This window comes from Bombyx mori, chromosome 1 (genome assembly GCF_030269925.1).
Source record: "Bombyx mori chromosome 1, ASM3026992v2".
Classification (NCBI taxonomy): domain Eukaryota; kingdom Metazoa; phylum Arthropoda; class Insecta; order Lepidoptera; family Bombycidae; genus Bombyx; species Bombyx mori.
The window spans coordinates 13,686,218-13,713,193 of NC_085107.1; the positions used below are offsets into that span (position 1 = coordinate 13,686,218).

The 26,976-nt window shown below is 38.0% G+C and overlaps 2 protein-coding genes and 1 long non-coding RNA gene across 5 annotated transcripts in view; 2 read left to right on the forward strand and 1 right to left on the reverse strand.

Annotated features, from left to right (window-relative positions):
- The window catches only part of LOC101737634 (uncharacterized), an 84,502-nt gene extending 72,783 nt beyond the window's left edge, over window positions 1-11,719 (forward strand). The window contains exons 10-11 of the mRNA XM_038013920.2: window positions 1,820-1,987; window positions 11,295-11,719. Of these exons, the coding sequence (XP_037869848.1) occupies window positions 1,820-1,987; window positions 11,295-11,416 (290 nt within the window). The 3' untranslated portion in view covers window positions 11,417-11,719. The remainder of the gene's footprint in view (window positions 1-1,819; window positions 1,988-11,294) is intronic.
- LOC134199282 (uncharacterized) lies at window positions 4,889-6,514 on the reverse strand. Its single transcript, XR_009973716.1, has 2 exons — window positions 6,334-6,514; window positions 4,889-5,033 (listed from the first exon to the last, which is right to left on the reverse strand). It is a non-coding gene; the product is annotated as an uncharacterized LOC134199282 (long non-coding RNA).
- A 4,075-nt stretch (window positions 11,720-15,794) lies between the features above and the next one.
- Window positions 15,795-26,976, forward strand: part of LOC101739761 (pleckstrin homology domain-containing family G member 5) — a 79,017-nt gene continuing 67,835 nt past the window's right edge. For 2 of the 3 annotated variants that reach the window (XM_038012196.2, XM_038012189.2), the window contains exons 1-2: window positions 15,795-17,144; window positions 19,799-19,991. In XM_038012196.2, coding sequence (XP_037868124.1) covers window positions 16,284-17,144; window positions 19,799-19,991 — 1,054 coding nt within the window. In that variant the 5' untranslated portion in view covers window positions 15,795-16,283. The remainder of the gene's footprint in view (window positions 17,145-19,798; window positions 19,992-26,976) is intronic. The other variant, XM_038012186.2, reaches the window with a different exon arrangement.

Here is a 26,976-nt window from a genome sequence, read left to right on the forward strand (position 1 = left end):
AATGCCAGGGGCAGAGCCAAGCCGCTGTCTTTTTTGCAATATTGGTACGTTTAAAATTCGTTAACCGCCGTAGATTCTACAGAAGCATTCAAATGCAATTCTAATTATTTAAAATAAGGATGTGAAGTTTTGCTTTTTAAATAGCGTTCTTGGAAAATAGTACTTAGAACTTTTTCAATAATAGAAACTAAACAAAGGAAATGGAAAACCGTTTGAAAAATAGAGGAGAAACACTATTGAACTGCCTATTTCTATACCCAACATACACGTAATACACGTAATATAGTTGTAGACATACATACTTATAGGTTGGAAATGTAAACTAAGTTTTATAACCGATTCAAAATCGATATTAAAAGAGTAATTGAATTGAATTCAGTGATAAGCGCTTACTTTATAAATGCGAAGTTATGCCGGAATTTTTATGGAACAAAGAGTGTGTCTGAAATTAGTTTCATTTGCGTCTTAGATTTCGTGTTTAGGGGTGGCTGGGATAATCGCTAACATTTGGAGGGCCGTGAGATTTTGCACTAACTTAATTGTTTAAAAACATTTCGGTAAATTATAATTTTTTGGAAGGGGGATCACTGTTGGCCCAGAAGCCTTTACAACTTTACCAAAGTGGTTGGGCATTTTTTTTTTGAATGACAATTGTATATCAGTTAAACAAGAAATAAAACTGGTAGACTCGATTCCATAACTGGGTTTACCTTGACGTTCAGAAGACTAAGTGGGTAAGCCATGACTAGCTCTCACGAAATCGGAGACAAAATGAAAATGTCCCCAAATGGTTTTGAATTACCCTTCGTAAAGCAAATCCTTATTCAGTCTTTTGTTGAATGTAATTCCCCAAACAATCCGTTCGAGTCTCCTTGCGGTGACTCAAGAGCTATACACAAAACGTTCTGGGTTTTGAATGAAAAAAATCATATTAAGGCCGTACAATACAAATTATGGGATAATTATAAAATCCAAATATCCAACAATCGAAAATGCGACTATGTTTGAACAATATTATTTGTAAAATATAGATCAATACTGTTTTTAAGCTATTGCATAGCTTTTATCGCGGGGACCGAATCAAGAAATTCCGTAACGAAAAAAACCTAACATCACACTCCGACTACCATGTAGCTCGGGCTCAACACATTCACACGTTGCACTTGTGTAGTGTTTGTGAATAAGCGCGCGGCGTGACGTCGCACTGCATGCGCATCATGAAAAGTCTGCCCATCTCTCTCTCGCGCGTCTAGCTTATGAGTGTGAAGGGGACAGTAAATGTTTTGCTTTTGTTAATATTTATAAATATAGCTTGGTCTTATAATTGTTTTAACATTAAATTATTATTAACTAATTATAATTGCATAAGTTGATAAAAAATGCTATGCAATAGCTTTACCGCGGCAGTTCCCGAGTGCCACACGTATTTTTTTTTAATTGTTCCGTTCAATGAAATAATAATTGTCTCTGATATTTGATGTCTAACTTTTGAATAACTTGATAAAAAAATAAATTTAATGGGAAATAATTCTTGTAAGCTTCAAAAATTTAAAGTCATTTATTTCAAAATCGTAAATAAATAAAATTTGCTTACGAAAAACCATTTCAACATAAAGGAATAATAATAAAATCTCAAAGTTAGAAATGTGAGCATTTTAAAGATGCAACAATTGCTATACTGGTACTAACATTTTGCTGATGTCGACCGAGAAACATCTTTTAAATCAAGCTACTCAATTCTAAGCGCTATATTTACCATGGATCACTAATACATTCCAATCATTCATGTTTATCCCTTCATCAAATTTTTCTTTGACAGTTGACAAATTAATCTTGAACGCGAAGCAGAAACTGGGCGTGCTAATCCAAGCGGTTTCAAAGATGGAGGTAACTCCTGAAATTCGGGCCGATGCGAACCTGTTCTATCACAATATCCTCGCGCGGTCTATGAAGGAGAACTACAGGGATGAACAGGTCGCCGAAGGAGGTCGGTGTTATATATATTTTTTTCATTTTTGAAATAAACGTACCATTAGAATTGTGTAAAAAAAAATCAGCAAAACCTTCTGCAATTTCTCTACGACCGGTAAAATAAATAAACGACAAAATAAATTTAGGGGCGCTACGTATTGTTACGCTGTGGGTACACGAGTTCTATATAAGCTTTGTAGAGTTAGTTTTAAAATGTCAAAATTTCAACATTATAACGGACTGTCTTGACCGATAATAGTCACTTTGTATCACTTCAGGCAGCTGCACTTGATGTTCCGTTTCTTTTCTTCTTTTTGGGCCGGGGCCAAACCTCCTACGAGGTCGCCGCGCTAAAGGGGCGCGCGGTGTATGTGGGACTTGATGATCTGCAGATGTTGGGAGCAGACCACGGACCCAAGAAGTTTTAGGGCCCTACCGCACTAAACGACTCCCCTCTCACTCTTATACCTGACGTCCGATCTCTACATATATTAAGTCATCGTATCCTAAATGATAAGACGCACCGTGTACTCGTGCGCTGCGATGAAATTGTGTAATTAAAGAAAAGGCTCCAAAAAATATAATTTGGCTAATTATAGATGATAGGTTTCTCGCGAGCCAGCACAAGTATGTCACACTACACATCCTACCCATTCCTACTTCGAGAGTTTCGGTTGGAAGGGTAGGAAGACAAATTATAGTCTATACAAAGGAAATCTATACACGTCATGTTTCAAGATGGGTTGGCGACATTCTTTTTTTTTTCTTTTTGTTTTTATTGATAACTATGGGGTTCGGTAACTGGTGACGCAGGTGAGCGTCACCTTAAACGTGAGCTGATGAGCTGAAAGGGAGCATATGAACTCTGCGGAGAATGAGCGGACACGAAAGGGTAGGTAGGAAAACGGGACTTACTTGGAGGCTGATGCTGGCACTATCACGGTCGTAGTGGTGTTCCTCTGCGATGGGTGGCACATACACCTTTTCACCGGTTCACACTCAACCTTTTACTCAGTATATAACGAAAGGCGCGCGCGCACAATTTACTCAATATCGAACGAGCGTATCTCCGCATGCCGTCATGTACCGCACTGTTATGAGAGGTGCGGGGTGCGTACGGGCGACGGCACCCGAGTTGAGCCGAACATTTACAAACGTCGCGCTGTCGCGCGAACATCCTGGGGCGGCCGGGGCTGAACTTCTTCATGTGCTGAATCCAGCGGCAACCTGGCTAACTTGAACACAGGTCTCCGCAGACTTCCATGCTTCGTGTCCAAATCCACGACTCTGATCACTCCATCTTTGCCGGGTAACGTGCGGATAATCCTTCCAAGTTTCCATTGCAGCGGGGGCTAATTGTCCTCTTTGATGAGGACGAGCTCTCCAACTTGAGGAGGTGAGGATGTGGAAAGCCATTTGGAGCGGGTTTGGAGGGTATGGAGGTAGGATTTGGTCCACAGAGTCCAAAAACGCTGAGAGAGAGCTTGGATGAGCTGAAAACGCTTAAGAGCTGATAATGGCCTATCATCAAAAGATGGCTCAGGAAGAGCGGTGAGTGGACGGCCAATAAGAAAGTGGCCAGCTGTTAGTGGCTCAAAATCGGAGGGATCTGACGAAAGTGGACAGAGAGGTCTGGAATTAAGTACTGCCTCGACTCGAGTTAAAAGTGTGGAAAATTCTTCAAACGTGAGGTGCTGTTCACCTATAACATGATAAAGTAACTTCTTAGTGCTCTTGACCGCAATTTCATGAAGGCCCCCGAACCAGGGTCCCGTGGGCGGTTGGAGCAGCCAAGTTATGTGCTGATTAGCGAGCCTATGCGTGATTGTGTCATTATTTTGCGCGAGAAAATCTTGTACCTCAATGAGATGATTCTTAGCTCCTACATAATTTGTGCCACAGTCAGAACGGACAAGAGTAGGAGTACCGCGACGCGATACAAACCGTTGCATTGCAGCAAGAAACGCTTCAGTGCTGAGTGACGAAACGAGTTCCAAGTGAACCGCCTTGGTAGATAAGCAAACAAAGATGCAAAAGTATGCCTTCATGAGTTTGGCGTTACGTAAAGTACTAGATTTAATGAGAAACGGGCCAGCAAAATCTGTAGAGACCTGACTAAATACTGGCCGGGGTGTGACCCTGTCTGCGGGCAAATCAGCCATCAACGGAGCTCTGGCCTGAGCGCGAGCATTTAACACCTAAAAAAATAGTCTATGCAATAAATAAATCAAAGTATAACCGGTCAACCTTACAAACTTTTTTTGTACGCGAGCTACCTACACATATAAGTGAGTAACAAGCTAAAACTTACTTAACTTCTCATGTGATGTTCTGCTTTAACGCTATACGTAGGATTTATTGGAACGTCAGATCAGCTTAGAAATCATAATATATGTGATAGAACTAGGAGTTTTCTTCGAATAGATATTGTGACAGAATTCACGCCAATTTTCGTAACAAGCTGACACGTTTCAATGAACCTACATATTTCAAAATAAGAATGCAGTTCCACGCGCTGACGAATGGTTCGTTTTCAACCATTATATCTTCACGGTAATAATCGATTTTGCATCGACAATTCAAATTTTCTTATATCATCATGGACGGTCGTAAACATATATTATGTTAGTTTATGATTATCGTTCTCAAATCTTAAGGGTACTAGGTTGTTTTGCGAGAATCATTACTATCACTCTGACATTTGGGAATACAACTGAAACATTGATCTCATATATCAGAGTGGGTGCCTGCAGACTGCGGTAACCCAATCTGCCGAATACAGTGATGTAAATATGTATGTACGTAAGTATTACTGCGAAAATTTGTGATAGTGAAAAGAAAGGTATCTTGTGTTGCTTACAACACAATTCATGGTCAGAGAAGACTGCAAAGAAATTTCTCACGAAAAACGGGATCCTTGGTTAAACCATTTTATATATTTATGATCTTTTAACTCTCTATTTTATGATATTTTGTTGATTTTTTATATTCTCTCTCGTTTCGGTCTCTTCGTTTAAAATTGTAAACTCGTGACTCGAAGTTCTTTATTTCTTCTAATTGAGCTAAAAAAGAATATTTTATTGGTATTTCTATACACAGAAGCTGGTTTATTGGTCGGTGTAGAAAAAAATATCCCTCGAGAATAGTACTATTTTTCTGGACGATAGGTACCAAATATACACCGTTCTGTACCCATGACAATGTGTATGCAAAATTTCATTGAAATCGCTGGAGTAGCTACGACGTAATATCGTAATAAACGAACAAACTCGCTTTTACGTTTATTCGCAATATTGACTACGTTTAATAATTGAGGCGCCCAATGCAACCTGAGACTATCAGCGTGTATCGATTTTGTGTGAGTTGTATGTACATTGTGTGTATTGCGAATCGACTGGATTCGCTCTTTTTATCATTGAAGAATTATTATAGACGTTTTCGGTTCATAGACGGCTTCATGTGATGCATCCAAACATTTAATTGTAATATGATTTGCTATTCTTTTTGTTTGATCCACTATTTTATTTAATCTGCATGTCAGATGACATCGCTTTATTGAAGTAATATAGTCGTTGTTTGCAATGCAATTGTCTTTGAATTGTTGAACAGACATAACAAATAACCTCATTTGAAATTTTCGCTATTATTCTTAACACGAGAACAATTGCAAATTGGAGCCAGTACCTACTCTTCTTGGACCCACATTTTCAATTTGGTTGAAAGTTAAATAGTTTCGAGTGTAACATGAAGCCTTTACTCATACTAGTGGTCCCTTGATAGTCGAAATTCGACTATAACTAATGGAAATTATAATTTGGTACACTATTATGATTCTATTGTCAAGGACTATTTTAAACTTCTTTAATCACAGATTTCGTCAAAACTACATTTTAGACAAATATGAATAAAGAAAAAACAATATTTAATCTATTCTCAATTTGACAGACTATAACTGACAGACTGCAAAGAAAAGTTTGACAATAAACAAATAGTATGCATGCGTGTGTGTGTGTCAAATACATGGTAATGTGTGTAATGTTTTCTTTATTAATTTAATCTATCTTTTATGCATTATTTTAAGAAAATATTAGCATTGTGCACTTCTTCTCTATAATAATCTCTATAAGTGTGGAAAATTTCATACTCCTCCGTCTGCGCAATTTCCGTAAAAAGGGATACACAGTTTTTGCTTCACGTATTCATATATAGATTAATTCATATTTTAGTTAAATTGCTTTCTCGACGGCTATGGTGAACTAAAAAAAGCCTTTGAATTCCGTCGAGCAAACCGTAGCGTGAAATGTAAAGCAAAAATAAAGTGTTGAACTTTTTTGGCGGCGAACAATGAAGTTGCGTCCGTACCGTGCAAAAACAATTTTTAATTAATACGCTATGCCGCGTTTGAATGCATCCACTCGTGTATGTATCGTGATTTCAACATGAATTTTCACACAACGAAAAGTGAACTGTTGTCTGGGCAGTCCATTAAATTGATGCGTTCTTTTCACTCAAACGGACATATACCAATAATGAATTGGTCACGTTTCACTTTGACATGTTTTCTGTCCTTTTGATTTATTCTTCTCGCAATAGTTATGATTTAAGTCCTTATAAATTGATGCCCGTATTTTTTTTATCCATCAAGTTATGCATAAATGGTATCGATGCCTCTCTGTCAGTGCAATCAATTTGACGCAAATGGATCAATATGTTTTGATGCCAACTCCTATCTTCTTATGCTTTCACTATCACCATTAACTCGCTACGGAACTTGCATTCCATAATTACTCGTATTTTTATCGTGTCCATAATTATGAAAAAGATACAAATAGTGAAAACAAAACACTACTCAATAAACAAATGACTGAATTTGAAAATTGGCTTCCATATTTTTCAAATAAAATTTATTTGAATCTAGAATTTATTGTCAGCCACGTATAAATAATGTTCATATGGCCAGTATTCTAAAACAACAACTTCATAGGCCAAACCTCTTATACTAATGTATCATGTATGTAGTACATCTGAGCATTTGGGCTGTTTTTCTTAAGTAGGTGTAATACCGGTGATGTTAAGGAAAATAAACAATTTAAATATAATATTTTTATTAATTAAAAGTAGTTAACTGGAACACTCAGTTTACTTATTAAACTATCATTTGGCATATTATATAATTTGGTGAGATAGATAGTTAATCAAATCAAAATAAATATAAAAAATGAAACCCATAACAAAACTCCATCATGCTTCAGGGTATGTATTCAGTTTGGAATATATACAATAAACAAAACAATAACCGGCCGTTATAGTAATTTTGTCCAAACGAAAAACGAAATTGGCCCAAAAACTTATCCCTTTGTATGTGTTTTCATATTCACTCAAAATTAGATTTAATAATTATGAAAATATTTTTTTGTTGTAAAAATTACGCGCGCAATCTACATAGTTGCCTGACATTGCCAGACTAAAGATTGGTGCAAAATGGCCGCTTATTAACGCCGATAATACACTTCTATTATGTGTAGTAACTTGGATCTGTTTGTGACCCGTTGTGACCCACGTCCCGCGTTATGTTGCCCTTCCCTGTGTATTTCTTAAGAAAAAAATCTGTTTGCCGACTAGAACATCGGCATAGAATGGTATACGAGTAATTTTGATACCTTATGTCACGAATTCAGTATATTTAGGGCGGATTCGACCAAACTTAAATTTAAACTTGAGTAACTATACGAGGAATAACCTATTCCATGATTTTAATCTCGAGTAAATTCATAGTCGTTTTTCCACGTATACTTGCGCTAGGAATAACAATACGCGAATAGCAGAGTGAATGGTGAACAAAAATAAAATCCGGCAAATAAATGTTGTTGTTAAACGGCATAGTGTAAGAGCATACAAATCGTCAACTCGATTTTGCCGTATTTTAGTGTGAAGAAGTAGCTGTTGTGTAAGATATCCAGCTGTCAAACGTATTATTTTTATTTCTTGTTTGTTTGAGGGAATTGTCAAGTTTTGTCGTGTGGTTTTATCTTTTTTCGTTTAAACGTTGCATTCAGACTATTAATAATCATTTAGTGCATTGCGTTGACTTGAAATTAAAACAGAATAAATATTTATGAAATGACAGAAATCAGATGTTGGACTGACAGACGCCATTACTTTATTCTAGGAATAGCTCCGTTATTCCGTGCGAAACGGCGGTATAGTAGCAATTCCCGAATAGGCCCACTATTCTTAGAATTGTAGTTGGTAAAACGTAAAATTGATTTACTCTCGATTAACTGACGAGTTATTCTAAGAATAAGATTTACTCTTGTTTGGTCGAATCGACCCTTAATACTATATGGGCAATAAGGCGCATCTAACCAGATAGTGCAGTAAAATAAACTTTGCAACATCGACAGTTCAGGGAGCTTGTGATTAACTTTAACATTACGTAACAATCTCCCCCCTTTCTTTTCGTTAATTTATGACTTCCATAAATTAATATAAAAGGATTTAACGCAAGTATTAATGTATACAATGATTTGTCTCTGCCCTCGCCGCTGTCACTACAGTTAGTTCCCTTCGTCAAACGCGACTTTCCAATGACAGCTGTCATATAAACTTCAAGCAGCGTTTACACACTGTGACATTTAGGAATGGCTATTCATTTTGAATTGGAAATAGGAAAGTGCAGTCAGTTTTACTGAATTCAGGAATTCAGCAAGTCAGGCTACTATTTAGCGAAAATCAATAAAGTGCGGAAACCGAGGTTAGGACCTCATCTTTGTAGAATAATTTATGGTTTTCTCAAATAATTGAGGTCGTCGAGATTAATTACGGCCTGGCGATTTAAGCTGCTGACTGTTCGCTCAACAAAAATAATAACGAGATGGATATCCCAACAGTTTTTATGATTAATGTTCACGCTTTCGACTTTCAGAAAATTGAAGTTCCTGACTAATACGATCATAAATACCATGCCATTTACTTTTTTTTATTTATTGCTTAGATGGGTGGTCGAGCTTACAGCCCACCTGGTGTTAAGTGGTTACTGGAGCCCATAGACATCTACAACGTAAATGCGCCACCCACCTTGAGATATAAGTTCTAAGATCTCAGTATAGTTACGGCTGCCCCACCCTTCAAACCGAAACGCATTACTGCTTCACGGCAGAAATAGGCAGGGTGGTGGGGTGGTACCTACCCGCGCGGACTCACAAAACGTCCTACCAATTTACTATAATAAATATAAACCTTTTGATTCTTTATTTGTTCAAGGTTGGTTTTACATATAGTTTTACGAATTTGTTTATTTAGTTTTACGAATTTAGCCACGGAAACTGTAAAAAAAACCCGAGACGAAACCGTAAAAGAAAACTTTATACGTTTTAAGCTAAGCTTGTCGAGTCGTTTGTTTGTTAATTATTCTACAGTGAGATATTCATTCTAGCTGTGGTCTGGCCGTTTCACTTGATACAAGTGTATTAATTCTGAACCATCCTGTTAAATTGCGTTCACTGTTTAGAGATTTCACATTTTTTTTAATCTTTTAAGGTTTATTCAGTTTCATTTTTAATCATTTGGTCTTTCTGATGATTTTTTTTTTTAATTTACCATTAAGTAAAATGTATTGTCGTTCTTTTTTTTTAATGATTAGACGAGTGGACGAACTCACAGACCACCTGGTGCTAAGTGGTTACCGGAGCCCATAGACATCAACAACGTACATATCGTCATCCTTTTTTTCCTAACTATATGCTGTTAGCCTATATATGGGCTATTATTCCACCTACGCTGTGACTGGTAGGTGAGCTCACCTGAGAGAATGTGGTAAGACTGGCCCCCGCAAGAGCAGTGTTTCGCAGAATCTACCACCGGATCGGAATCGCGACCCACTGAGATGATCCAACGAAAAACTCGGTGGGTAAATCGCCATCCACTTTGAGATATGTGATTACTAAGTCTCAGTTTTACAATCCAACTGCTACTCCGCCCATCGAACCGAAACTCATTACTGCTTTACGGCAGAATAGGAAGGGCGGTGGTACCTACCCATGTGACTCAATAGACGCCCTACCACCAGTAGTTTTACGCAAATTAAAATTTTTGCGGATTTGATATTTAACGATGTTACTCCTTCACCGTAGTAGTAAATTCTTGTAGATTTGTTATCTACTCATTTCACTAGAAAAATTGCTGCCTGTCTGAGAGATTCAAAGAGTCGCATCGCTCGATAAAAACACACCGGATGTCTTATCCTTAAGGCAAGAACGACTTGAACCGATTTACAATTACCGTCACAGCTAATTTGCCAGTTTTTATTCTGAATTGTTTTACGTTCATGCTTTCTGTCATGACGGATGCGAGGGAATCGTATTTGTACGCAACGTAAGCGATGTTGCAAGAGATACGATCAAACTGCTCCCTTTGTAACAAGTTCTGTTGTTAGATCCCAACTATGAAGGCAGGGCGACCGCCAGTGTGTTGTCTACGGTGACGGTATTTTAAATTGGAAATCCATTTTCAACTATTGTTGAATTCACTCAAATTAGTTAAAATTGAGGCACTTATTTAATGTTAGTGAACATACAACGACGTTTACCATTTAAGATCACGTAGGCCAAGAGTTTCTTTCTTTCAGTACTTTTCTCAAAATAAAAACATACAAAAACACAATTAGTAGGGCTCGTGAATTTCATGCGATTTAAAGTTGCTTAAATCGCAATATCACAAGCGTGTACAATTAAGTGTTAGTTATGTGACACATGTGTCTAAATATCGAATATTGATGATCGAACTTACCTCACTTTACGAGCTAACTTTAATTAATTAATGAAGTGATCGACCCTGCTCATAGAATCCATCTCACATTATTGTACCAATACTCCACGTAATAATGTTAAGATTGCACACTTAATTAGATCTTGGTTTTAAAAGAGGCGCTCGCATTCCTTCTGTATTCTCGTAGAATCTTGGTTTTTTTAAAGTTATTGTGCTCCTTACTGGTAGCAGGAAGTATTTTAATCCCTCAAGTTGCCCAATTCCGATAACCACCTAACCACAGATGCACCATATGGTCGATCTAACCAATTAACGTGAAATAAGATAGGACTGTTTGGAGTTTTTTTTTTATGTTAACCCACAACAAATATACTCATTTAATACATTTTCGTAGTATTTTAGCCCAGAGAATTTGTTTTTACTGAAGATTTACAATTTTATGATATGTTGTATTTCTCATTTTAATGTTAATCTCGAAACACCGTTGTTACGTAATATGTTCTCCTATCTAATAATACGATCGTCTAAATCATACATAAACCTTTATTTTTGTACAGGACTCATCGAATTCGAAATGGAAGATCCAAACGTGCCAGGTCATGCAGTAATTAAACTACGAAGCAAGCAGCTGGTTGACGCTCAAGTCAGTGAATTCGACGTTCCGGATACGAAGAAATAAATGAACTCCGAAATCAAGTTTAAATTTAAAACGTACACCAGGTTCAGGGATATTTCCTTTTGTAAATCAGATGGCGGTTGAATAAATCGCGTGCCACCGGCAAAATCAATTAAAGTGGTCTCGAAGACGTTTCGCTAGTTCTCGTGGTATTCAGGACGTGCACTCGATGCGCTCGAAGGCCGTACCATTGCGTTGTCTTCATTTCTGTAAAGCGACAGCTATTTTTATTATGAAATTTTTCCTTTATTTTTCTTTTACAATCATCAAGATGTGAGATTTAATGAATAAAATCGTTTTATTTTCTTTGCGTGTTTTTATTTTATTCGTTTAACAAAACAGTGGTTTGAGAATAAAACCACATAATGAAACCAGCCAACACACGACGAACTTTTATAATACTGGTGATAGGACCTGTTGTGAGTCAGCCCGGATTGGTACCACCACCCTGCCTATTTCTACCGTGAAGCAGTAATGCGTTTCGGTTTGAAGGGTGGGGCAGCCGTTGTAACTATACTGAGACCTTAGAACTAATATCACAAGGTGGGTGGCACATTTACGTTGTGGATGTCTATGGGCTCCAGTAACCACTTAACACTAGGTGGGCTGTGAACTCGTTCACCCATGTATGTAACAAAAAATAAAAAAACTCATTTCAAGTTAACACACCCCTAGATAAAAATGCTACCGTTACTTTATAGTCAACATTATCTTTTAGCTGTAATATTGTAGAGTGTTTCAATAATAACTTCAAACGCTTTTTGAAGTCCTCGTGGCGTAAACGGTGAGACGCTCGCTGCACTCGTGTCAAACGATGCGAATAATGCCCGATTCCAACACTAAACGAATTATTCTTCGTAAAAACTACCAATCTTTTTTAAAAACGTGTACTGTTTAAAAAGAATTATTGGCCTTATTTATCGGCAGATGAGCGTACGGCCCACCTAATGGGGAAAAATGCCAGGTTCAGAGCCGAGCCGCGGTCTACCGCAGAGCAAGCCTCATTTAAAGAAGGAAGGGGTGGGATATTCGTTACAAAGCTGGATGGTGCGCTGTAGAAAAAAAAGTTTTTATTGCTTAGATGGGTGGACGAACTCACAGCCCACCTGGTGTTAAGTGGTTACTGGAGCCCATAGACATCGACGACGTAAATGCGCCACCCACCTCGAGATATAAGTTCTAAGGTCTCAGTATAGTTACGACGGCTGCCCCGCCCTTCAAACCGAAACGAATTACTGCTTCACGGCAGAAACAGGCAGAGTGGTGGTACCTACCCGTGCAGACTCACAAGATGTTCTACCACCAGTAATTACGCAAATTAAAATTTGCGGGTTTGATTTTTATTACACGATGTTTTACTACACGAATTTTCTTAAAACTCACTGGATGAACACGGGGATTCTCGGTAGTGGGATAAACTCTGCTCCGGGGCCAGCGGTACGATGGTAGAAACGAGATGATGGGATCATCTCAAACAATTCCTCAAAGCACTCTTCATGGTACATGGTACAAAACACAGAGAGAACCTAAATCCTTTCCCTCTTCTGTATGGACTTAAATGAAAGTAGCTGGTATTTGGGAACTCGGCCGAGAGTTGGGAGTGGTACTCAATGCAAGGTCGGACTTATGCTTTGTAAAGCAAAAGTCTTTGCTTAGGCGTGAAATACCACTTCTCACCAGAGCGTTCTCCACTTCCGAGACAAGTTTCGATCGTTTTTCCTGCAGCACGGTCTGTGAGAGACTGGTGGCCTATAGATAGCGCACCCCAAGTGCTGTGATTGCATTAGTAATGCATATCATCAATAGATAGCATGTCATTGATATAGAGGATGAAAACCGTGGAGAAAAATTAAACTTGTGTAACATTGATTGGTATCGTTGATCATGACTTCGGGGCAGCCGCCTGTGATGCTGCACTCATCCAAAAAGCTAGCAATCCACTTGCAAAATCCTTCGAGAATCCCGTAAACTGGTAATTTGGACATAAGTGCTCCATACCAGACGAAAGCCTTCGCGATGTCAACGCTTACGGCCAAACCCAAGTTTTCAGACCAACGATGCGTGAGGTATACAAGAAGATCGCCGGCCGAGTAACTGTGAGAGAAGAAACCGTGCTGCTTGTAACTGTTCAGCTGTCGATTCTGTCTTGTACTAAGGAGCTGGATATTTATGATTCGCTGTATTCCTTGAAAAACAAAGAAGTAATCGCAATAGAATTGAGGAGCCGATCGGTCACCCTTCTTGGGCGTAGCTTAGTACTGACACCCGGGTTTAGGTCCCCTAATGAGCGGTGGGTGATGGAAGTGGACGTTTCAATGGGTCTCCTTGTACCCTCATCAGAAAACCGCGTACCGCGGGGTCGCACACCCGTCTGCTCCGTTTGTTCCAAGTATTACCGAGATTCACGTCCGACAAGGAAGAGGAATAGGAAGGAGCAGAGCTCTCGAACCCGCACGCCGAAACAGAGCTAGAAAATTTGGTGGCGGACTCTAGTTGGAGGGTAGTCGAAAGCCAGTTGGAGAAGGTTCTACCACCGATAATATTTTCAACTCCCTTTTGGGACCATCAGGGGTCACTTAGGTAAGGTATCGCGGGTTAAACCTACGGAAACCGGATTTTGGTTTAATTTGATTTAAATGCGGCAGCCGTTGTACTGTAAAACTGAGACTTAGAACTCATGTCTCAAAGTGGGCGGCAACGTTTACGTTGACGACATCTATGAGCTCCGGGAACTTCTTAAACCCAGGCGTTTAGTGACCTTCTCCATCCATCTAAGTAATAAATAAAAATCTACCTAGTTATCTTCACGTTTAATGAAATGAAAACTGGTTTTGAATTTACAAGGCTTTTGTTTATTTGGTAATTTGCATTTGCATTATAAATTTACAGATTCTGAACTCATTAGATAATTAAGGCTAGCATCCCACTTATAAATATTTAGTAGTTAGTTATAAAAAACGGTTCATTTATCCAGCAGTCTTGCTTCACGAACTGATTTCTGGCGCTTAAATTTTATTTCAATGTTTCGTAACTGGGACAGCTCTATAGGTAGCTCTATACGCTTAATTCTTTGTTATAGGAACACAAAATCACTCGTCACATCTTGATAATTAGTTCGTATTCGTAATCTTTCGTAGCCTTCTCATCCGCAAGTACCAAGCTATCAGCAATTTAGCGGTAAGCTGTTTTCATGGGAACAATTTTGACCTAGTCCACGTTGAACTGAACCGTTTCTTGCTTAAACATTTAACATCAGACATTAACCAATATAAAAAATCTGTAGGCAGAAACAATTTTTTAAGGGAAACAAATATATATATATATTGAAGACATGTTTACGAACGACTTTCACGATGTACAAACAATGACGTGAATCGTATTCAGCAATGAGTGGATAATCTCTTCAATCCGTCGATTTGCTGAAATTGCCATAACATCGCCCGAAAACAACGGCTGAATCGATAAATTCAATTGAAGATAATGTCAATATGTACATATTAAATGCTAAGACGCGGTTACCCTCAACTGAAAACTTTGAGGTCATTGTTATCACTTGTATCAAAGGTCCGATCCCGTCTTGGCTTTTGCATAAATTTAGGAGTCCAGTACAACAGGATCTAATTACTATTGGCAATTGACAAGCGGTTTTAACGCCTTTGAGCAACTCTTAATTTGTTGAGATTAATTCTCAAAAAGTTAAATATTTTACACGAAGAACATACCTGAATAATTTCATTGTAACCAAGCTGTCGAAATAATATTGCAAATTGTAAGAATTTTTTATACTTCTGTTAACAGTTTTGTAATGGGTATTTGTAGGTACAATAAATAGAACAAAAATTACACAAATATGAAACAAACAAAAACGAATTTGGGCTCGGTGACGTGTCTTGAAAGAGTACTAGGCCCATAAGTAAAGTGAGTTGAAGATAATTATTGTTAATAATATTAGCGAATTTTATTATAGTTTAAACAATTTAACTACGGTGACTCCAGTTAGTATCGAAAACGTTGTTCGAAAACAGAAAATATTTAAAAGATTTAAAGCAAATAAGAAATAATAATAAGAGAGAAATAATTATAATAAATAGGCAGTGCTAAATCATTCAAGAGCTTAAAAAGGATTAATGACTAGTTTTTCTAATTACCCAAAAATATTATTGTGTTTTCACGTCAACTAAATACCTACACTTCTTATCTAATGGAGAACCGCAGTAATCAAATATTTAGACAATACATATTTACCGCCGCCATACTGATAAAGTAGCAATATAGTAGGAAATTAAAATATGAAGGACAAATCATTAAAAAGTGAAACGAAACTGTCGTGCTTGATATCAATTTTACTATGTTATAATAACGTTTTTAAATTATACATTTAATGTAACATTTGTAAATTTAGATATATAACTGTTATAGAGATAATATTCGATAACGCTATCGAAGATTATCTCAAGTAAAGTGATAATAATAATGCGATAGTTGTGCGCTGAAAGGAACGTCGATTCTATAACTAATCAAGCGAAAGACCGTGTCTGTTCCGCAACTTGTTTATTTTGTGTGACGTGCCCATATGCTCAGTTGTGACATCGACCTAAAACTATAAAGATATCGATGTGCTAAGGATCGATTCGTGCGATAGCGATGTGCTTGTGCGCCTTACCATTTTTTTTACTAGTATTGACGAATATTAAATTCCTCAATATATTTCCAAAGTCACGTCGTCATTGTTATAGCCGAACGATATTTCAATGTGTAATGTTAAAAACAGAATAAAGTTAATTAACGAAGTCGAGTGACGTGAAAGAAAAACGTGATTTGTGACTACAAAATAATTTGTGCTGAACTGTAGCGTTAACGTCTTATTGAAATGGATCGCTTCAGGCAAAAATCTAAAAAAGACAAACCAACAAAATATGTGGATAAAGAGAAATCCCCTTCTTTCATCGCAGATGTTAAAACATTAAAAGAGAACATTAAAATAAGGGAGATATTAAGAACTGTCAAAATGAACAGCAGCATGCGGATAAAGGCTCCCAAGGGTAGTAAGGTTATGCAAAATAAAGATTTCAATGACAACGAAGATCTCTTTGATGAAATGGAAAATGTTGAAGCAGATAGTTCGGCCGTTCCAAGCGCGACAAATCCAGATGTCGTCCTTCACAGCAGTATTGAAACTAACGAAACTATTGATACAGATGAAACTCTGAATGAAGATTGTGCAAACAGTGACGACCAATTAAATAGTTCAACGAATACCGATAAGCCCAATGAGGATATCAATGTCAACTCGATGGCTTGTTCGTTGAGAAAGTCTAGCAGTATAGCTGGTGATTTATGTGATTATGTTTGCATTGATTCAAGTATCGAACAAAATAATATACAGGAATCAGATACTAATGTCGTACAAACCCCCCTCGAAAGTCCACAAGTCAAAGCCCGTGATCGTAAGCTATCCTTAGACCAAACAATGTTGACAAGACGTGGAGGCTTCTCACAATCTGAATTAGACCTACATTCGATTGGTAAATCTCCATTAGAAAGAAAATCTTCTTTCTTCAGAAAGAAAATGGACAGTTTTTTAAAAAATACAACAGAAATATTTAAACGGCAATCGTTTCAGACGAAAAATCCAAACATAAGCCGAAGGGGGTCAATGTCAGTTTCGTTACAATCGCTGAATGAAAACGGCGCAGCCGTTAATGCCTACAATGGGAGAGCCATTGAAAAGGTGAGGAAATCATTAGTATTCCGATATTTTTGTAATAGCAGCTTGAGTGCTGTTTCGACGTAATTAGTCCATAACTTTATACTGATGACTTGCTCGAAAACGTAAAATTAGGCTACTACGTGTTTAATAATTTCTAATTCTAGTATTTATAAAATCCCAATTATAGGTTTTGATTTTTCCAAATAGAAACGTACATACGTTTTTCAATAGTAAATATTAGTAGTAACTTAACTACAAAATTGAAATTAATATTATCCAATATGTAGTTAAGAGCATGAACGCAGCTCATGTATTAGTATTTTCCAAAATTAGTTTATGTCATATTACGATCATATACAAGCATATACATAGGACAATATTCTCACAGATATTGCACCCAATAGAGTTTCTTCTAGTCTGACGGTTCAGTTTCAACAATATCGTCTCCACAGAGAAATATTATTGCGCTAACAATGAAGCAGTGTTAGAAATTTGAAGCGCTTAAAGCGACCAGGGCTTATATAAATGATCCACCTTATGTAGTTGTGTGACTAAGCTATGGTCGTTTGGAACTGATAACAATTATTTGAAATAATTATGAATCTAATATGACTTTCATAACGATGACTTTAATAAAATAGTACCATGCAATTATTACAATAAGGTTACACTATTTGGATCACTAGATCAAGGTGGGTAACTTTGATGAAGTAAATTACAATCAAACCACTTTTGATCCGTCTAGTGCCGAATGGGTAAATCGTCCCACGTATTCGTATCGTCATGCAATTATATCGGTGTTCATATCTTCTAGCGGGTACCATTTTAAAAACATGCCTATAGAACAACACCCACGATTAAGTAATGACATTTTGTGAAAATTAAATTCACAAATAATATAAGTTTTCGTTAAAACTGGTGGTTGATGATCTCTTAAAGGGCTAGATTTTCAAGCTGTTGTATGTCAATTAAAGTACTTAAGGGTCTTTAAGGAACCTTGAGAAGTTGTTTGAGTTATCTCATTTTAGTCATGGCACCACTCGCTATTGGAGCAAAGCCACTGTCCGCGTTTCTAAAATTTGAAAAACTTGTCTTGAACCAACGGTTAGCATTCACCAGCTCGATGGGCGACGGGAATAACTTACTAATAATTTGGCGGTTTGTTCATGTGCTATATATGGATTTGAAAATCTCATATTGTGCAATGTGTAGCATGTGAGGGTGTGTGCTATGTTGCGGTCTCAGGTTCGCGAGCTGAGCTCTCGAATGTCGACAAATAAGCCTATTAGTAACGAAAATGCGCTGTCTGCCGGAGATAGCAGCGTTTTAAGGGTAATGTTTACCGAGTGTATAGATGATTTTATGTGCGTTTCTAAATGGAAGTCTATTTCTTTAGTACGCTGTGTAGCCTGAGGAGCTCTATGTTTTTTTAATATATTAAATCGTAGATGAGCTACCTAATGTAATGTGGTCATTGAAGCACAACCCGAAAGCAACAAGAAACCGCATATCTTCAAACACGAGATTGTCGTTTCATTTATATATTACAACTGCTACTCTACTCTTCAAATGAAAAGTGTTACAAATTTCCAGTAGAATGAAGTAGGTACTTACTTACCTTTGGGAAATCACAGAACGTCCTACCATCCGGTAGTTGTGTAGAGGATATTGAACAACTTAAGTGGCCCGGGGGCTCATCTGCTCTATCGCTGTACTACACATTACAGGTGCAATTTGGAGTTTATTTCAGCAATTTTACTATCTTGTACCTATATATACGCCTGTCCCAATTATAAATTTTAATTTGGATCCAATTGAGACTTAAATAAAGTTTGTGCCCGCCTGATGCACTTCTATCAAGCGATACGATTATTCCTGGTTTCAGATCCCCCAGTTAGAAATTTTACGTAAGACGTATTCACTCACATGTTTGCGTAACTAGTTTTGGTAGGACGCATTCTGAACGATTAGGGGTAGATACCATAAACCAACCGACAACATAGCTAAATTCTAAACCAAAATTTTAAAGCTATGTTAATTATTCAAGCAATGTATTAAATCATTTATTTTTTAATACTAATGTATAAAAGTAAAATATTCAAGTAGATATTTTAAATAAAAGAGACACTAGATGGAACGTGACAGTTGAAAACAATGCAATTTGATGTTTAGCAGTTACATAATGAAGTCTAATTTATGTGTTTAAATGAAAAGTATTGTGTTTTTGGGAACTCTATTTTACTTTCCATCATCTCACAGCCGCCATCGGAGTAGAGTTCATCCACACTACCTGGAGCCACTACGTTCATCCACAATGCGTTTTCAGAGGTCTTTTTTGCCACGTACCATCCGGTTTTGGAATGCTCCCTGCTGCTTTTGGAGCTCCCCTCCACGGAGGGGAGCTCATTCCAAAACCGAGCGCTATGATATGTCCTTCTTCCGAGCGCTATGATATGTCCTTCTTCAAACGAGGCTTGTGGAGAGTATTAAGTGGTGGGAAGCGGCTTGGCTCTGCCTCTGGCACTGCTGACGTCCGTGAGCGACGGTAACCACTCACCATCAGGTGGGCCGTATATCCGTCTGTCTATAAGGAAAAAAAAATTTGTGACGAGCCCTAAAAGTTGATTGTTAAGAAACCAATTCCAATAAATTCCAAAACTTGATATGTATTTCAGGGATATCTACAGGAGAGCAACGTTAGCTTACAGTCATCGCTGACAGCGGGGTGCAGCATGTCTAGTTTATCGGCTAGTCAGAGCGACCGGCCACCGACCGACCTTCTATCCGAAGAGGACAGTCTTACCGGTAGTCAACCAGCTTTAGTTGCCAGTCAGCCTCTGTGTGACCACTCTTCTAGCAGCATCAATAGTACGTGCAAATTTTTTAATTATATTTTTTTCATACTTCTTTTACTCGAATATACAATTTGAAAACTTCAGTTTCACGTTGAATCATGGTAGAATATGGAATTCAATTTTTTTTCTCTAAGAGCTTCATTTAAGTATTATTATCCCAGCGTAAGCGTAGTATATAAGATTTGATCATTATGTACGTATCCCGTCCTTCCTGAGTGTTCCTAATGCTAAGTATCCTTCCTAAAAAGCCTTTCGATTTGGAGTGATGGGGTGGTCGTTACACAATCGAATTAAATTAAAACTTTCTTTATATGTGGAATGGTGAGTGATGGCATTCAGGTTGTGAAGTCTATGGGCTCCGAAAGACAGCTTGTCCCACCACTACCTCTTAAATAGACTGTGAGTTCGTTTATCCATAAGCAACAAAAAACAATGAGTGTTAAATATTAGGATAAGTAGGTTGAAACATTAGGAAAGGATATAGAAATATTAAAAGAAATAATTGAAGAAACGCTCATGACTTCTTAATAGAAAATAGTCGAATAAAAAGCGATAGAAGTAATTAACACGCATCTGATGGTGCTAAATCTTTTAACTGACTGTAACAAAGCGATGCGGTCGACTTGTGTGCCTGTCACGATTTAATCACGAACAAACCAATTAGTTGTCGGCTGTGCGCTTACTGGTCGCAATCGAATTATTTAGCTATCTTTGTACATTTTATCAGTTATAAGTGGTCCCGCATCGATTGCTTAGGCGACGTATGCATGTCAATACATTGAGCTCTATAGTATTTATATTATCAAAGAGCAATTGTTGTCATATATTTTTCTTTCAAGTTTACAAGTCAAGTCATTTGCTCAGAGTAAAATATTAAAACAGACGTAGGCTGCGCAAGATTGTGTCATGTGAGCCTTGGGGGAGGCATATATCCAGCAGTAGAAGTGCGTGGGTTAAAAAAAAACCAATCATTTTTAAACTTAGAAATGCTATTAACTGCTAACCACATTTGAAAGCTCAGATAAAAAGCGAATGTTTATTGTGTATTATGTATGCCACACCAACGTCGTAAGTTTTATAATAATAATAACAATAAATATAATAAAAATACTTTAAATGAAACTTATGAATGTTATAGATTTCACTAAAAAATCATTTAAGAGCGTGCGAAACATAAACATGCGAAAAATGTGTTTATCCCAAATTTTTATTGATAACAAACGAAGTCCGCTACGAAACACTGAAATATTAAAATCTATCGATAAATAGAAGTAGAGAAGTATTTTTGATAATTAGAATTATAAATTTAATATACCTCATACTTAGTAAATACGTGACCTCAACGGTAACGTGCCCGATATTTAAATATCACTCAAACACGTATTGACACACGATTTCTATGATAATACTTAAGATAACACGTAATGCAATATTTTTCTATAGACGAAAATATAAATATGTTAAACCCTTGGTAAACAATTTAGAGACAGCAAAGTTTTACTGGTGGTAGGACCTCTTGTGAGTCCGCGCGAGTGTGTACCACCACCCTGCCTATTTCTGCCGTGAAGCAGTAATGCGTTTCGGTTTGAAGGGTGGGGCAGCCGTTGTAACTATACTTGAGACCTTAGAACTTATATCTCAAGGTGGGTGGCGCATTTACGTTGTGGATATCTATGGGATCCAGTAACCACTTAACGACAGGTGGGCTGTGAGCTCGTCCATCCATCTAAGCAATAAAAAAATAAAATAAAAGTTTACATGGTCTTTGTAGTAATGAAGAGAGCATGTTCATTTCCGTATTCGTGCAGTCTGTTTTGTTTCCTTCGTGTATAGATTAGCCTTTGAATTGCTTCCGACAAATAGCTACAGCTCAGGTATTTTGATTCAGTAGTCTAGCTATAGGTAACAAAGAATAGGTTTGCGAACGTTTATCACGTATTGGTAGTCATCGTCATCATCATCATCATCATGGATCCAAGCCGGCTTCGGCCACGGCGACCAAAATTTTCTGTGTAATAACATAAAAGCTAATTAATGTCCGCGCCTCTCATTTGCTCTAATATATATAGCTGTAGTAGCCTATCTTGTTCTTAAACGTGCGCAAACAGATGCTAAATGTAAGAACACCGCCCACGAAGTCGTAAAAAATAACGGAAGGCTAAATAAATGATAATATTATTATTATTAATGATAATATCAGCGCAACGGACAAGGTAGCGTCCAATGTTGTCAGTGTGAGTAAATGAAAACATAAAAAATATATATTGCATTATTATATGTACGGGCGTACGATCCTGAGTGGTCTTCTCCTCTCTCTCAACAATTCCAGCAATGCTAGAGGTACAGCCAAGCTACTAAGCCTATCGATGAGGACTTCTTTAAAAAAAGAAACGCTATGGCTAACGCTATAAACTTCCGGGTATTATGTATAAGGCCTTGTCATGTGCATACTGCTTCCTCTCCGAGAAATGTACGTAAATGAACGATTCCAAGCTTTGCGGCAGACCCCGGGCGGCAGCTGCAGTATATAGGAAATTGGGAAAGCGACAGTGACCGAAATTGCACCCGAAATTAATTTCATAGTGATTTATTCAAACTAATAGTGGCGCTTGCCGTCTGCGGCTGAGATTGGGCGACATTACTCTTGCGGTTCGTGTCTGCTGTCAGAATCAAATGCAACGAATAATGAGATGTTTTCATAAAGCTTTAGTATAGTGTTGATTGGTTTTCATTTAGTTGATGAAAACCGCAAAAACTGTCACGCTCTTTATGCATATTGCATTGGCAAATAAAGAAGTATATACCTAAGGATCGTTTTTTCCGGGTGAAAGGTTATCCTATATCCTTCTTTTTATTCCTGACAATGTGTTGAGTAACAAAGAAAATGAAAGTTTAACGTAGCTAGAAACTCATTTTCGCATTTATAATATTACTATACATACATAATAAACAAACAATATAGCAGTCAAAATTCAAACCGATTTTTTCAAATTTATAAAATATTTTTTTATTGTTTATCTAATATTTTTATGTGACAAACTATACCTACGAATCCATTTTTAGCTTCTATTAAATTTCTCTGAAAATATTCAAACTGTATAAATTAATGTGGAGATTAGCGTTAAAAAACCTACAAACCTATAAATCTACTATCATTTTATCGTACACACAAAAAATACGTTTTGAAAATCGAATCAATTACATAATGAATTTAATTTACATATAAATGTGCATACTGAAACACATAATGTATATATTCAAGGTTGACTCTGACGCATCCCGCTGTTATCGTTTCATTTGCATGAGTACTCCAGATTGAAATGTAATAAAGTATGAGGGTGTAGAGATCACTGTTCGAGTAAACACTTCTTTTATTTTCTTTCAGTATAGATCGGCATCGGCAGATTAGCATTAGTTACTTAGAGACTAATGAAACTCGCGTTATTACTATTAAATCGACTTCAAATGTAAAGAAATACTAGTTTTTCACTCAATTGTATGACCCGCATGTTTTGTAAGCTTGTGATGGTCGGTTCTCAACAGTGAGAACGTTACAGTAAATCGCGTCATTAAAAATAGTATTTATTCGTTATTTACTATTTTAGTTACATAATCATAAATAAATTTTGATGTAATAAAAACGTTATATATATAGTTATATATATATCACAATTTTATTAAAACTACCTACAAATTTAATAGTGTAATAAAATTCAGGGTTTTTTGGGGGATTTTGTGAATTGGCGGTAGTTCTTTTTGACGTTCAACAAGCATGTACTTTCATTTATGTTGACTTTTTTTTTTTTTATTTGGTTTGATTTGGTGATTGGTGTTATCGCTTAGACCGATTTCTTTAAAGCAACCCATTATTGATAATAATTTGTGGAAATAGATGAGTTTAGTGAAATTTAGGAGTTCTACAACAATATACTGGTATTACTTTAAATACTTGTGAACACATTTCAGATTTAGTGATCACCTTGATTTAAATGATTACCGAAGGGCATACGCGTGAGTAGCATAGCCGATTTTGAGAAATGAGGTAAAAATCTCAATTTTTTATGTACCTTCAAACTGGAACGCATGCTTCGCAGCAGAAATATATATAGTTAGAATGGTGATACGGGTGTACAATACTAACAATAACCAGTAATTTTCAATTCAATTTAATCCTCCCAGGTTTCGTTTTTTTTTACTCGATGTTTTTAATTCATGATGGAAGCCTAGAACCAGTCTGCATTTGAAATTTGCCAAAATCATACCGTACGATACGAATACACCAGGCGCTTTACGATTTAGGCCACGACATTGATGTAAGAAAATTGTAAAGTATTATTTCCACTATTTTCTCTGCACTACCTTTGGTTGACAGGTATAGAATGCCTAAGCCATTTGTCTGCCATTGTAAATTTTATATGAAGTGTAAAAAGTAAATAAATAAAAAAAATAAAGTCTAGTTGAATGGTACTTTATGAATTTTAATAAATAAAAAAAAATAACAGCTATAACAAAATGACAAGGATTAATAAATATAGGAGATATGTATATTAAATTATTTAAATAAATAGAGCTAGAATATTATTGTAAATAAGTTGCTGATTTCATTTCTATACTATAGTCATAAAACTGTTAGGATCATTTTATTTAAATTACATTACTAGAAACAAACATTTATAATAAACTCTATTGAAGTATAATTAAGATTTATTTATTTAGAGTCAACCCTCATGCCCATCATTTATGTAAACATTAAAAGTAGTAAATCATAAAAGACTAAGACTATTGGCTTGCAGAATAATTTATGACTTAAATACTATGTAGTTTCATAACTATCCTAAACTTTTGTTCAGTTCCGCCCTGGCAAAAAAAAACGCGAGGCGACGCACAAAAAACACCTAACAACTCAAGAGCAATTGTTTCGCGAATGAATCTACTACCGGATCGGAATCGCGACCCGCTGAGAAGATCCGGCGAGAAACTCAGCGGGCTGATGCATGGGTTAGGTTGCACGTCGACCTCTTTGTCGAGTTCGACGAGTACGGTTACCGGGGTTCCTAAGCCTGCTCCTAGTATTAGAGCTGAAGGCATCTAATGCAAAGGTTATTGGATCTGATGGATCCGCAAGGACGTGTCTAGGGCGTCGACGGTGACTGGCTCCTGCATGATCAGGATTCGGGGAGTAGTCAGCGGCGGCAACGATAAGGCGATTATCATGACGCATAGCCTTATCGAAGTATCGTTCCGACGCTGACTTCATGTATTTCCGAATTGATTCGAGGCCCAGGTCGTCGTGTAGGTCAACGTTCCTCACGAACCACGGAGCCCCGACAGCTAACCTGCAAAAGCGGGATTGTAGGGATTGGAGGGTGTCTATGTGTGTGCGGGCCGCGTGAGCGAACACCACACTCGCGTAAGTCATGACGGGCCTTATGCAAGTTTTGTAAAGTGTCACCTTGTTCCGAAGGGACATTTTACTCCGCTTACAGATCATGGGGTAGAGTCTACCGAGAATAAACGCGGCACGGTCACGGACTGATTTTATATGCGGGCGGAATGTCATCGATGCATCCAGGGTAACGCCCAGGTACTTGACCTTCCTAGCCCAGGGTATGGGTTGTCTAAAGAGAGTAATCGGGGGTGTGAGATTCCTCCTCCTAATCCGGGAGGAAATCCGTGTGGAGCTTCCCCTCTGAAATAGCACCGCAGTACTTTTCGCTGGGTTGATGTCTATGCGCCATTTTCGGAACCACTGTCCTAGGGCTAGGGCTGCGCTCTGAAGCTTCTTCGCGATTAGGGACTTATTTCTACTAGAATAGTAAACAGTCGTGTCGTCGGCGAATAAAGCTAAATGGGTCGGCGGCGACCGGGGAATATCGTTGACGAATAAGCTAAATAGGAGGGGTGAGAGGACAGAGCCTTGCGGGACTCCAGCTGTGAGAGGTCGTGGGGAGGAGCGGGTTCCCTCGACTCGATATCGAAAAGAGCGGTTCGACAAGAAGTCCCGTATGATGAGCACGAGACTATCCGGCACGCCCATGTTGAATAGTTTGAAAATCAAACCATTGTGCCAGACTTTGTCGAACGCTTTTGCGACGTCGAAGAAGAGAGCTCCCGTGTATAACGGTTTTGGTCGATTAATCCCCACAAGAATGTGCTCCGTGAGGCGGTGCACCTGTTGAACGCATGAGTGATTTGTACGGAATCCGAATTGTTCATCGATGAGAATGCCCTTGGATGAGACGAAGTCTCTGAGGCGTTTGTAAAGCAGACGCTCATACAGTTTGCCTAGAGACATGAGGAGGCTAATCGGGCGGTAGCTCGTCGGATGATTTTTTGGTTTACCGGGTTTATGTATGCCGATAACGTCCGCTTCTTTCCACACCGCGGGAAAGATACAGTTCGCCATAGCGGCATTGAAAATAGATGCCAACATCACGATGAGTTGGACGGGTAGAAGTTTAATAACGCGGTTAGATATACCGTCGGAACCGGGAGCCTTGCGAGGACGTAGGTCTTTGATCAAGTCTTTAACTTCCATCGGGGTGACGGGTGGTAACGCATCCGAGGGTGGCAAGGAGGCTCTGCGTTCAACCTCACTGTCTACTAATTCTACATGAACAGGGTCCACGGATTGAGTGCTGGGCGTGCACTGGGTTTGCAATGTATCGGCCAGCAGCTCTGCTTTTTCATCATCATCGAACGCCGCGAGTCGGCCTGAGGGGCCTATGAGGGGGGGCATAGTTACTACCGTATCCGATTTGAGAGTACGAGCTAAGCGGTAGTAAGACCTTTGGGAGGGCGCGAGTCTTTCTAAGAAATCAGACCATCTGGCATCTCGGACTTCGGCGATGCGAGACTTTACGTCGCGTTGTAGGGCACGCATTCGAATACGATTATCCACGGTAGGATACCTATCGTAGGCGCGGATCGAGGCGTTCTTAGCTCTAAGGAGTTCCCTAATATCGTCGGGCAATTTGAAGCGGTGAAGGAAGTCCTCC